Source organism: Tursiops truncatus, chromosome 6 (genome assembly GCF_011762595.2).
Source record: "Tursiops truncatus isolate mTurTru1 chromosome 6, mTurTru1.mat.Y, whole genome shotgun sequence".
NCBI lineage: Eukaryota > Metazoa > Chordata > Mammalia > Artiodactyla > Delphinidae > Tursiops > Tursiops truncatus.
This window is the reverse complement of record NC_047039.1, coordinates 64,085,579-64,099,437: the sequence shown is the minus strand read 5'-3', so window position 1 is coordinate 64,099,437 and position 13,859 is coordinate 64,085,579. Positions and strand designations below refer to the sequence as shown.

At 44.2% G+C, this 13,859-nt stretch overlaps 1 protein-coding gene across 3 annotated transcripts in view; it reads left to right on the top strand.

Annotated features, from left to right (window-relative positions):
- Positions 1–13,859, top strand: part of DMRT1 (doublesex and mab-3 related transcription factor 1) — a 122,012-nt gene that overhangs the window by 71,140 nt on the left and 37,013 nt on the right. For 2 of the 3 annotated variants that reach the window (XM_073806178.1, XM_073806179.1), the window contains one exon: positions 10,199–10,343. In XM_073806178.1, coding sequence (XP_073662279.1) covers positions 10,199–10,343 — 145 coding nt within the window. Of the gene's footprint in view, positions 1–10,195; positions 10,344–13,859 lie in introns of all 3 variants that reach the window. The other variant, XM_073806177.1, reaches the window with a different exon arrangement.

The following is a 13,859-nucleotide window of genomic DNA, read 5'->3' as shown; positions in this document are numbered from 1 at the left end:
GTTGCCTTTCAGAATGCTTATATGTGTGCACGAGTGAGTCTCAGATTTCTTGGGAGTCCATATTTGTGTGGCCTGGTAAGTGGCCCTCATTAGTTGGATAAAGACCAAAATCAAAGGAATGCATAATAGAGGCGGATTTGCCCTATATTTGGAGATATATTAGGAATATGGTAGTAGAAAAACAAAAAGAATAGGGTTATGAAAAATTTCCATATTACAGAGTGTGCATAAGAAACTCCTTCGTGTATTTATCATTCATACCTCGAGTGCCAGCTCTGTGCCTAGCCCTGCGCTAGACTGTCCCCTCCAGTGCCAGCTCACAGTGGGTGGATGAGAGAAAGGACACATATAATTCTCTGATCGCTCCTGTGGTCAGAGTCTGGAGGTTTCCAGGGAGCTGTGGTGCTTGTGGAAGGTGAGACCTGTGCAGTGCTGTGCCTGGGGACGAGGCGAGGCGGGGTGAGGACAAGTATTTTATCATTACTGTCGTTTAGAATTGCCACTGCTTGGTGATAATTAGAAGCAGGTTGCCTTAGTGAGTTTTATTATTTTAAAAAGTGCTCTCTCTACTCCCTTACAGCCTGCACCCAGGACAGGTTGCTGTCAGCGCCCCCTTCTTGGGAGACCCCTGATCCCGAGGGCATCTCCTTGAGATGCACAACCTCCTGGGTGGGGGGAGTTCGTAAGAAGGTTGAGGAACAGGGAAAAGGGGATTATTTCCTCATTTCATTTTTCATTCCTTTTCACAAACACTCTTTTTGGCAATTCTTAGCCAATACTGAGAGGAGGGCAGACATAAAAATTCTATGTATTTGGTAGTGGTATGCAACCAAAAAGGGGGAGGAGCGTTTTCTCTGTCTCTGTCTGTCTCTGTTTGATGGTGTCAGTGTAGTTTCTTGAGTTGGTTTTTAAACTTTATTAAATGTGAAAAGTAGAAACAATTCAGACAATGGATTTTTTTTCAAATATCAAACATTTATATACTTAAAATAATTTTTGAAGTATATAACGGACAGATTTTTCTGTCTCCCTCTCTATTACTAGGTCCCTGACATACCGGTAAAAGGGCTCAGAGTCATGTGGTAACAAACCCAAAAGAGGGGTTCTTGGGTGTGACCACCGCCCTGCATTGAGGCCACACAGTGGGAAACCCGTAGGGGAGGGAGAGGTGCGTCAGGACAGTTACTGGACAGCCTGGTGCTGGGCCTTTCATACCAGCTGCTCCACTCAGCCCTGAAACACGGCCGTGTCGGGGATTGGTATCCACTTCTGCGGGTGAGGAAACTGAGGCTCAGGGAGGTGAAGTAACCTGCCATATCACAGGCTGGCAAGTGGGGAGCTGGAGCTGGAACCCAGGTTTACCTGGCTGACTACATAGGGGGCACGTTTGTCCCCGTCTCTCTGCCCTCCTCGTGGGGCAGCGCACATTTCTTGGTTTTCCTGGTATGAAGCCCTGAGAGGTGTTATATAATGTTTTCTTACATCTTATGATATTGTAAGATATGACATCTTACAAAATGTTTTCAGAGACTTGACATATTAGATAGGAGGAGAGCCCTAGTCCTGATAGCATTAACCACGTTTAAGTCACACACCCATGCACTTCTGTGTGCTTTAAGGCAACAGATTTTTGGTCATTCTGTGTCATTTGGTTACTTTGAGGCGGGCTCTCCATCATGGTTTTGGAGTGGGAAGCACCTTTCCATGCTACTAACACATCGTGAATTGAGTGTGATGTGCCCATCCACGGTCACCAGGCTGCATTCCAGTTTCTGATGCCAGTTTGGGTAAAGTACATGTGCGCATGTGCTCACACTTAGCAGGTGGCCCCAGACAGGCTCCCCTTGCCCTCCAGGCAGTCTGTCATGTTCAGTACTCATAAGATACCCTTCACACTGCTGATTTATGCTCAAAGTATCCTAATGTTTCTGACAGCTCATGTGTGACATGAATATAACCCATATTTCTTCGAGCGGCTGACCCAAGTGGCTTATTTCCTGATACTGCTGATAGAGCTATATCTCTTGGTGTCTCCGCCATCGAGATTCTGATGGTAACATATTGTTTGTGGGTCACTAGTTTTGTCTAAAACAGTAGGTTGGAACAGCGTAGCAAAGGTTAATTAAATTTGTCCATCAAGATGGGAACAAAAGTGGATGCCTCTGATACTTCTGGTTCTAAAATCAAAGTTCCTGAACGTGTGGTTGCAGGCATCTTTTCTTCTCCTTTTCAGACTCCCAATTTGATCTTGGAACAGTGAAAACGTGAAGAGTTGTTAAAATCCAAAAGCAATGCCTAGGTCTTTATAGTAGGCAGGTGCCTTAATTTAAAATGGGAAAGGTGGCCTGGTTTAGGAGAGAGAAGCTTCTGAGGCTGACGTGCCTTGGCATCCTGCCTTCTCTGCTTAATCCCTTGTGAGCTGAACCAAGGTTTTGATGTCTTGGACAGGTTTTTCCTATGTTCATGACGATTACATTATGAGGACTCAAGTATCTACAGTTTCCTGTCCACCTCCCGACCCCCCTTAGATGTGAGATGTGCAAGGCACATTTTCTCTGGAAAGTGACATTAAGGATGTCACCATTCCCAAAGCTGCCTCCACCTTTCTGCAGAGGTGTAATGTCATGCTCTTAGAGACTTGCACGCTAGAGTGGAGAGTACTATGTCTCGATAGTTATTAACCCAATTTTAACAATACAAACCAGCTCTTTCACCAAAGCTGTTTCCTGTTGGCTTTTACGTGAATCATGCTTGCATTTCTGCCTGGCTCTGTGTGACTTCAGGTGGGAAGTCAGTCACACAGTTGGGTTTGTGTTTCAGATTTGTGAATGAGACAATGGGCTAGTCCCAGAGGCTGTTTCCACATGAACTGCTCCCCTCTCTTTTGTGAACCCCGAAAATGCATAAAACCCTCCCAGGTTCTGGGAAAAGGAACCATTTTCAGAGTTTGGCTTTTTCTTACTGTGTACCTTTTTTTTTTTTTTTTTTGCGGTACGTGGGCCTCTCACTGCTGTGGCCTCTCCCGTCGTGGAGCACAGGCTCCAGACACGCAGGCTCAGTGGCCATGGCTCACGGGCCCAGCCACTCCGCAGCATGTGGGATCTTCCCGGACCAGGGCACAAACCCGCGTCCCCTGCATCGGCAGGCAGACTCTCAACCACTGCGCCACCAGGGAAGCCCCCTGCGTACCTAGTTTTGAAGGTCCTTACTTCCCTTCACCTGATCCTTACACCAGTGTCTTTCAGACATTTTAGACCAAGACTCACAATGAGAAATATTTTATATTGTAATCCAGTATATTTTATACCTTCACATAAACACAAAATAAAAGTTTCATAAAACAGCTCTTACCATATTGTATACAGTGAATTCTCATATTTCTGTTGAACTCTATTCAGTTTCATTTCATTCATTTCCATACTGTTCTTAAAGGTATATATGTTTGCTGATTGCAGCCGCTGAATTACTTTGGGGCCCACTAAAGGGTCACAGTGCTGCATATTGTAAAACACTGGCTAGAGGAGTAAGCTGTTCTGTCTGTGCCAGTGATGCCGATGGTGAGAACAACCAAGTGACAGAAGTTTTAGGAAGTTAGTTTGGGTTTTTTAAAATGTGGGGCTATTCGCATCTTTTCTTTAAACATTTTATTTATTTTTGGCTGCGTTGGGTCTTAGTTGTGGCGCACGGGCTCCAGAGTGCATGGGCTCTGTAGTTTGTGGCACGCAGTCTCTCTAGTTGAGGTGCGTGGGCTCAGTAGTTGTGGTGCGCGGGCTTGGTTGCCCAGTGGCATGTAGGATCTTAGTTCCCCGACCACGGATGGAACCTGCATCCTCTGCCCTGGAAGGCAGATTCTTAACCACTGGACCACCAGGGAAGTCCCTATTTGCATCTTAATTGTTTTTTTACTAAGGACAAGCGAAATGGACCACTAATAAATGCAAGTGCAATCCTGGTATCATATGCCGTTTCCATATTTTAAAGTTTATAAAGTGATGTGAATTCCTGTATTATGCCTTCTCCAGGGTCTATGTTTTTTCCCATGGTTCATCTTACGGTGTATTTTATGTTTTAAAAATCTACTCTGGTATTAGTCCAGCCTGGAATTGAGCTGCTTTTCTTCTATCCTTTTGGAAAAGCTCACCCACGCAAGTTTTGTTTTGCTTTCACTTGTGTCACAGGCTCTGAAGCTCTGGGAAACATGGGGCTTGTAATTTTAAACGTCTTCTATGTATCATTTCTTAAATTGTTTGTCCTCTCTGCCATACTGCATGCACATCGTCTTTCTGTCTCCTTTTCCCCCCTCCCACTTCCTCTCAGGAGGAAGAGCACCTCTTGCATTTCTGGACAAACAGCTCCTGTGCTCTCCAGCATCTAAGTGCTGACCCTCAAACACAGTTCTTTCCCCCATTGAAGGAGTCCCCCTGGCTCTTCAGGAATCCCTTCCAAGGGCCTGAGTCCTCACAGGCCAGTCTCCCTCTGTTTCCTTTTCTTGGCTCTAGGGAGGGGAGTGGAAGACATTCCATAATATAGCACCTAAGAGAAAGTAAGGTGGGCCCAGTGGAGGAAGTTAACTCCTAACGAAGTTAGGGGAGAAAAACATAACCTCCAGGGGAACAGAGGGAGAGGGAAGGAAGAAGGGAGGGATGGATTGTAGCTGTCGGGAACCTGCTTGTGGCACGTGACTCAGCATTGGGTCTGTTGATGTTTCAGTAATCCCTGAAATGTGTGTATAACAGCAGTCATTAAAAATAACTCCTTCCAGCTGTGATGTGTGGAATCCCAGAGGATGAATGAGGTGCCTATTTAAGGAGGGGGGATGGGCACTTGCCTTTTAGGGAAAGCACCTTGCCCAGGTCTAAGGTCCCTGGGCTAGGAGCATTCTCAGTGTGCGATCAGGTGAGTGTGGGAACAGGCATCCCATTCAAATAGTTTGAAAAGAAGCTTCTTTTAAAGCTAAAGAAATTCTTTAATAAGGAGTTTAAAAAAGTCAGCCCTAACCTCCACTCTTAAGCTCACCAGAAGAGCTAGAATTCCACAGCATGCGAAGAGCCCTGCTTTGTTTTATAAAAAGGTTTCTGGGCTTCCCTGGTGGCGCAGTGGTTGGGAGTCCGCCTGCCGATGCGGGGGACGCGGGTTTGTGCCCCGGTCCGGGAGGATCACGCATGCCGCAGAGCGGCTGGGCCCGTGAGCCATGGCCGCTGAGCCTGCGCGTCTGGAGCCTTGTGCTCCGCAACGGGAGAGGCCACAACAGTGAGAGGCCCGCGTACCACAAAAAAAAAAAAAAAGGTTTCTGCTCTTAAAACCAAAGTTTTATCCCACATGTGGCTTTTGCAGTTAAAAGCCCGTAAGTCACATGTCAGTGCCAGCGGGATTTTCACGCTGTTTGTTTAAACATCAGAGTTTGCAATTAGGAATTTTAGCCTATACAGTCAGTCTTCTTATGAAGACCATCCCCTTTCTTCGCCGACTCTAATTCTGTGCAGCTGAGCTCTGCTTGATATAAACGAGACCAGGACTTGGTTTTCAGGAATCTCTTTTAGCTATTCCCCGGATGGAGTGTTTGATTCAGTGTGAGACCAGACTCTTCCTATCTGAACTGTTAATAGACCACCAGTGAGTAGTGTTTAGGACTTTTTCTTTAAAGGAAGTGGGGTCTAACATTTTTACATTCTGTTGGGATTTTATCGTTATTATAAAAAAGGGTGACTGTGGTATATAAGAGGGAAACCTGTGGTTCAGATTCGTTGCGCTGTATGTTCTCAACAGTTTAATAAAATAAAACCCAAAGCTCTTAGGTTTTCCTCCAGGGTTAATACTGACACCGCGCACGTTCTCCGCCAGCCCGGCTCCCGCGTAGGTCATACTCTGGTTCAGAGACTTGGGGTGGGTAATAAGGTATAAAACATGCCTCTTGCTTGCCAGCTACCACATGCTAATAATAATAGTAGCCGTAATGCACTGGAATCCTGGGCTTTTAGGTTTTACTTGGTTTGTTTAATTTAAAGGAATAAAAAATAAAATCTTGAGAAGAAGCAAGGCAGCATTGCATAAAGGAAAGAGAAGTGATATCCTTTCAGCAGAACTGAACAGTCCCTTCCATTTGGGAGCACCCTTTATCCTTCAGTAGAGCTTGCTGTTTTAGCTGGAGGTGAGGAGCTGAGCACAAGGGGGTGGTTAGTGTTCGGTTGGTTTAAAGCAGGTTTTCTCAAGCTTGGCGCCACCAGAATGTTGGGCTGGACAGTGTGTGGGGCCGCCCTGCGCATTGGAGGATGCGTAGCAGCGTCCCTGGTCTCTGCTCACCAGATGCCAGTAGCGCCCCCCATACACACCTAGTTGTGACAACTAAAAGTGTCTCCAGACTTTGCTAAATGTCCCCAGGGGACAAATTACCCCAAGCTGAGTACTACTGGTTTAAAATATCATACAACAGGACATTTCAAAGGTTTCCTTATTTACCCGTTTTTGTCTCAGCCCAATGTCGCAGGCTGTGATTTTTTTTTTAAGTTAGAAGGGAGTAAGAAGTGATATAGAGTTTTAAATCGCATTTTTCCACACCTCTTTCTGGACTTTCTGGGTGAATCACGATTGAGTTTTTTTTTTTTTTTTGCGGTACGCGGGCCTCTCACTGCTGTGGCCTTTCCCATCGCGGAGCACAGGCTCCGGACGCGCAGGCCCAGCGGCCATGGCTTACGGGCCCAGCTGTTCCGCGGCATGTGGGATCTTCCCGGACAAGGGCACAAACCCGCGTCCCCTGCGTCGGCAGGCGGACTCTCAACCACTGCGCCACCAGGGAAGCCCACGATTCAGTTTTAACTTCCCGTTTCAGAGGTTTACATGTGCACTTTGAAATGCATCAAACCGACCTTCTTTCTTATTTCCAAGTCGTTGTGCGGATGGTTATTTGTAGATTATTCTTCTAGTTGGGAGCCACTGAAGCGATTGGGGGCCTCAGTAAATTCACATTTTAATGATCTCAGGTGGAGTCTGACCTTTTATTTCTTTTTCTTCTTTTGCTGGAGGTCTTCTTTTGCTATAGCTCAGTCATCTAGGGATTCATTAGAGAAATCGAAAGTCTGAGTTCAGTTAACTCAATATCTATTTCCAAACAATCCTTGTTATTTGATGCTTTCTGAAAACAGAAAAGGAATTAAGGAAAAACAAACATATACATGGATTTGAAATTGTGTTTATTTTCGGGTAAGCTTTAGTTGAAAGACAAAAAAGAACTCTATAGTTTAGCTGAATCTCTTTTTAAGTATTTATACATATTGGGATTGGCAGCAGTGACTAGTCTGTTTCTCAGACTTAACCTTTTGCACTTTTTAGCTGATACTGGGGATTTCATACTTCTCCGGGTATGGGAAATATGTAGGTAATCCTAGAACACTGGTTCTTAATCTTGGTGTGACACTGGAATTACCTGGGGAGCTTTGAAAAAACCCAGGGCCCAGGCCACATCCCTGAGCAGTGAAGTCTGATGCTCTAGGGGTGGAGCCCAGGCATCAGTGCTGGGTCCCCACCTCCCTGGATTCTAGTGAGAGTGAAGGTTGAGGACCAGGGTGCATTTTTATAAATAAAGTTTTATTGGAACATAGCTATGTCCATTCATTTTCTGATTTGTCTAGAGACCCTGCGGCTTGTAAAGCCTAAGATAATTATTCTTTGGCCATTTACCAAAACATGTTTGCCAATTCCTACTCTAAACTCACAGTGAAAACTTTTAAAAAGAGGTTTTACATAAAATTCATAGTAAAAGAAAAAAATCCAGTATTTTGCAGAGGCTTGCAGGGTCAGTCCTGTCAGTTTTCTCGTACGTGGGCAAAACGGAAAAACATTTTTCCTAAAGAACTTACTGGAAGATACTGTCAAACTGAAAGGAGAAGGGCCCAACTCACCACCTAGAGCGGGGAGGCTCCTTGGGTTACGTCACGGCGCTTTGTACTTAAAAGTCGACACTTAGCCTCTAGTTCAGCGTTCATTACTTAGACTGTGTGATTGACTTGACAGAGGTCTATAGAGGCAGAAGTGGCTCTTTAATGCAAAGTGTGTCTGAGTTTGTTAGTCCTGCTGCAGCCATGTTAGATGGCAGCAGACCCCTGAAGGAAATCCTTTAGCTCAGGGGAATCTCATATATAGAAAGAAAAAGAATGAAAAAAATTTAAATGTTTTTTACATCATTTCCACCTTCCCTCAGTTCCGGTGGAAAGTTGATGGTTGTAAAACAGTTGTTCAAAAGAGTTTTTTTTAGAAGTTCCTCCTTTGGTCATGGCCCTTAAAGGCTCCAAGTATGGGAGAAAGGATCATTTATTCTAGTCCCTTGAGCAGAATCAGCATCTCCTGATTGAGATGCTGATTGAGAGCATGTCACACTGTGAGGTCCCCACCCCAGACTTGCTGAATCAGAGTCTACTTTTTAACAGGATCCCCTGGCTATTTGAATACACATTAAGAGAGCCCTGGGAAGCACTGGGCTAATTGATAACTGGGTCTGTGCAGTAAACTGACCATTGATCCTCACTTTAAATGATTTCACGGCTCCTTAATGGCTTCTGACTTGGGCTCACTCATTAAAGGCAGACGGTTTTTCCCCTTTGGCTATTTCCAAGTACAGCTTGCCTGCCCTCTTATTTAGTAAAGATTTATATAATGGTAGAAAATGAAAGCGGGGTGATTGAGTTAGAAGGGATAACATTTTATATGCGTCAGAAAAACAAACTAGAAAGGATAAAGGGAACTTGCCAGATAAACTTAACTTGTAAGGAAATAAGTGGAATGGAGTCTTCTTTGCTTCTGCAGGAAGCAATAATCCACCCATTAGAACAGACATCTGTGCTGGGGAGCAGTTGGGAGGGTCAAAAAGGAATCCCTTGAGCTTCTCAGATTAGCACAGAGAAATCAGGGAGTTAGGCCTTTCCACCGAGCAAAGCCATATTACTTAGGCCTATATCACTTGGGAAATTGTCTAGAATTTAGATGTTCATAGTAAATCTCGAGGAAGCCCAGTACCTACTTTTATCCTGCCAGGATCTGTCAAGTTGCTACTATTTTCTTTATCAAGTAGTATTCTAAAGATTTGATTGAAAAACGTGATTTTGAAATTATGCCTTAATTCTTAAACAGAGTTGGTTTATCCTTGAACATTCCCTTATGTTGACTTTTTAAATAAAGTTAATGCCACCTGAATGTAGTTTTTAAAAGGCAGTATACGTACTTGAAGTCTAGCTGTTAGTTGAGCTGTTCTTGCTGTGGAGATCTATCTGATCATGTGTTTAGTGCTCACTGTTGTACCAGGGTCCGTGCAGGACTCAGAACAATTCTAATGTTCGTGGAAGTGGCCAGGAAGAGCCAGGAAAGCAAGAGTGGGGACCCCTTTCAAGCCTGGAGTTTCCATCTCCTTAGCCTTGAATGAGAGGTCAGGAAGCTATGGGAACTGCTCCTTACCTAAAAGCTGCCTGATGGTCCCAAAGGCACGGTCTGATTGCCAGAAAAAGGCATGACTGCCAAGTGTCAGCTGCCACTACTGCTGAAGAAGCAGCATGTGCCTCCCTTCTGCCTACCAGATCTCATTTTATGTCCTATTAGCGGAATCCAAATCACCTCCAGAAGCCTGGTGACAGGAGCATCTGGAAGAAGCAGATCCCAGACATCCGTTCCTTGCTACAGGGAAAAGCATAGGAGGGGGTGGGAATGGGCTCTGAGTGACAGTATCCAGCACGGCCTCATGCTGACGACAGCAACGACCCTCACACGAGGCTTGCGTGTTTTTTTAAAAAATAGTCTCTCGATGTGAACACTGTAAGGTAACCAAGGTGTGAGATGCTCGTTTTACCCAGGAGGAAACGTGAGGAAGTTAAATAACTTGCTCCTGGTCAGATGTGCTGGTCAGTGTTTCAGGGGATTGTGTTGGCTCCTAAGCAGCGCTCTTTGGTCTTTACTGCCCTGTTCTCTTTTGTACTTGCTAGTCAAGCATCCTGTGACCAGATGGAATTAGAGGGGTACTTTAGAGGGGCCTCCAGCATCGAAAAGGCACCTCAGGCTGCACAGTTCTAGTATTTCCAGGGTCTGTGCACTGGAGGGGCATATTCATGGGTGAGGATACTTCCAACTTTAATAAGCTATTCCCTTAATTTAAAGAATTAGGTAATTCTTATAACAGGCAACTTTGGTTTCAACATATTCCTTCTTTTTTCTTAAGCAGATGAAAAACTCGGAGAGCCTCCACGCAGTGAGTTCCCAGTACAGGATGCATTCTTACTACCCGCCTACCTCCTACCTGGGCCAGAGCATGTCCCAGATCTTCACCTTTGAGGACGGCCTCTCTTACTCGGAAGCCAAAGCGAGCGGTAGGTTCCTGGTTACGCAGCCTGGATTTGAGGTGGAGAGAGGCTACCTGCCCAGCACTGGATCTCTGGTCCTCTCTAATAGCTTACCAGATAGCAGCTGTTGGAAAGGTTGTATAGTATCCTTTAAAGTATTCAGTTATGGAACGATTTTGCTTTGCTAGATTCTTAATATCATGTTTCTCTTTTCTGGACACCCGGAGTGATAAGAATAAGATAGAGACTACCATCAGAAGCCAAAGATGTATTTTCTGGAGGATCAATATGTAATATCAGGGGCACTTTATGTGGGTTTTTTTTTTTTTTTTTTTTTTGCGGTACGCGGGCCTCTCACTGCTGTGGCCTCTCCCGCTGCGGAGCACAGGCTCCGGACGCGCAGGCCCAGCGGCCATGGCTCACGGGCCCAGCCGCTCTGCAGCATGTGGGATCTTCCCGGACTGGGGCACGAACCCATGTACCCTGCATTGGCAGGCGGACTCTCAACCACTGCGCCACCAGGGAAGCCCCCAGGGGCACTTTAAATGTGGTTCAAGTCCTGATATTTTTGGTGAAATGAATCTCTGTCTATTGAAGAATCGTTTTCCAAAACTTTTCCAGTTTAAAATTGAAGGTGTATTCATCTTTTGCAGGAGGAAATAGAATAACGTAATAAAACATTTTTGAATATAATAGATCTCAGAGTTTATGCAGTAGCAATGCAAATAACTCTGATATAATGGTTTTAAAATAAAAAATGACTGTTTAATGAACCAGAGCACTTTGAAATACACAGTTCCTCAACTTCAATTTTAACTTTCTCCCCCGTGTTTACACTGCGATGATAGGCTGGTCTTTTACGGCTGCTGTGTTTCCAGGCCCTGTTTTTAAGTTCTTTGTATTTAAGCATCATCTTTTGATCTAGGAAAGTGAGAAGCATACACAATTGAGTGGAAATCAGGGCAATAGTGAGTGAGTTGGTAGAGAAATCGACTACTTGAACTGACTCCACTAGACAAAAGAAGCTGGTTTTCTCAATAACGTGATTCTCTATAAAGAACTGGCCTCTTGGTAAAACGAGTGCTTAGAGAGTGAGAATCAGAACCATGCTTTGATTTCCAAATGCAGAACAGTGAAGTCTAAAAAAGCTTTATTTACCATACTAAAATAAACTAAAGGATTTTGTTAATATGGAATACATAGGTCGAGGGAACCTGACCAGTTTGAACTATAGAGAGACTGAAGTACACATTATTGATTGCACTTTGACCCATTCATAATCACTTTTTGCCAGGAACGGACAAACACAATTCTTTATGTAAATATTCATACCGTATAATGTTTGCCCACGTGGTCCTTCTTTCATGCTGCCTTTGATTCTATATATTTATGTGAATTATAAGCTCCTTAAGGACAGAGAACACATTTTATGTACCTTTTTAGCTGCTATGATGCCTATTTGTTTTTCATCAGCTGAGTGGATGAATGAAGGAGTGAATGAACAAAGGAATAAATGAGTCAGGTATAATTTTTAAGTAAACTTGCTCTATAAGAAAACACAATCCCGAAAGGTCACACTCCTAACTCATCGTCTCATGGAGCCAGAGTTGAGGGATGGAGCAGTTAAAAAACTATTTGCTCATACAGGAAATTAGGACTGAAACTTACTTCCAGGAAGAAATTGCCTGAGCTCCTTGCTCTAGGAATAGTGGAATATTTTTACAAGCATTGGCATTCTTGAGACAGAGGTGTAAATTCAGAGCAAGGCAGTGCGACAAAAAGGTAAGAGGAAATTTACTAGAGCAGAGAGGAAGGAATTTGGAGAGGACCAATAGGCATTTGAATTTATGGCAGAAAAGGAAAAGGCTCAGAAGGAGAGACGTTACAGTCCAGGAAAAGAAAGACCAGCCACCCCAGTGTCCGTGGTGAGAGACGGGGTGAATAACACCTAGGATTTCCTAACACTTTTCTGGTGATGTGTATGTTTGAAAGAGTGTGTTTGAAAGTGTGGTGTGAGGAGACCTCAGGCTTAACCTTCTGATCCTTCTCTAGCTCACTTCAGACATGAGGGAGTGAGCTAGGAAGAAATATAGTGGAATCTCAGTAGTATCTACTTTGGAATTGCCATGGAGAAGGAGAATATGGATTCATAGGAAATCCAAACCTTAGCTTATTTTTTAAAGAAATGCGGCTTTACGGCTTCCAAATATATGGTGTCTTGGGCTCCTACATTGCATGACATTTTTACGGAGCAGGTGGGAAGGGGTGGGGAAAGAGAAAGTTGGGGGTCAATAGGAACGCCTCAGGATCACCTCCTGGGGCATTGGATCCTCATTTTTATCATCAGCATCGACACAAGTGGGGGCCATTTAGGCCCTCTGGTAAATGGGGCTGAGGCTAGTGGCAGGATGCGGCGATGGGGATGGGGGCATCAGTATAGTCATTTGTGAGAAGGTGGTAGAGGCTGGCTGATAACCAGTTACATTTATCAGTTCTATCAAGTTTGAGTTGAGGTCCTTTGGTTGGTTGCATTAATAAATAAATTACAATTTGTAAGTAGTATATCAGTTATTTTAGGTGGGGATTTTTAAGTAAGTTGAAAAACAGTTTTTTTCAGTAGGTTTAATGTTTTCGTTAAAGTCTTACTTAAGTATAAATTTGTCTATTAAATTCATTTTTCTTCAGTTTCTTTAAAGATCAACCGTTCTTTACCATCCAAAGAAATGAGTCCAAGTTCAAGGTTTTCCTCTGGTTTTGCTGGAGATTACAACATGAAAATAGAATGTAGGGGGAAAAAGAATTACAGGGAAAGTTTTCCTTTTGCTGTGTTGCTACTGTTTAATGTTTTTCTTTGTAAAAAGGCTGGGAGCCATTCTCTCACTTTTTTTTATGTCTTGAAAAGTGTTAGGACATAGATCAGAGATGGTGGGGCCTGGTTGTGTAAGACCTTGTGAGCCACTGCAAGCACTTTGGCTCTTATCTCAAGTAGGTGGGAAGCCACTGGAGGGTTTCCAGCAAAGGGGTGACACGTCTGCTTGTGGTTTTTAAAGATCACTCTGGCTGCTGTTTAGGAACAGACTGTAGGGGTGCAAGGCGGAGGCAGGGAGACCAGTTAGAAGGCTGTGGCCATAATGCTTGCAAAAATGGCAGTGGCTTAGTCGGGGTGGGAGTGTGGGAGTGATGGCAGTGTGGGAGGGTTGAATTCTAGATACATTTTGAAGATAGAACCAACAAGGTTTGGTGATGAATTTGGGATGGGATGGAAAGGGAGGAGTGAAGGATGACTCCATCATTTTTGACTGATCAAGTAGAAACATGGAGTTTCCACTTATTCAGGTAAAGAAGACCATGAGAAAAACAGGTTTGCAGGAATTGGGAGTTTAATTTTGCATGTGTTAAGTGTGAGATGTACGTGAGCCATCCAAGTGGATCATCAAGTAGGAGTTGGATGTACGAAGTCTGAAGTTGAGGGGAGATTTCCCTGCTGGAAATAGAAACTTGAGCGTTCAGTGCGTAGATGTCATTTGAAGTTAATGTGGTGGG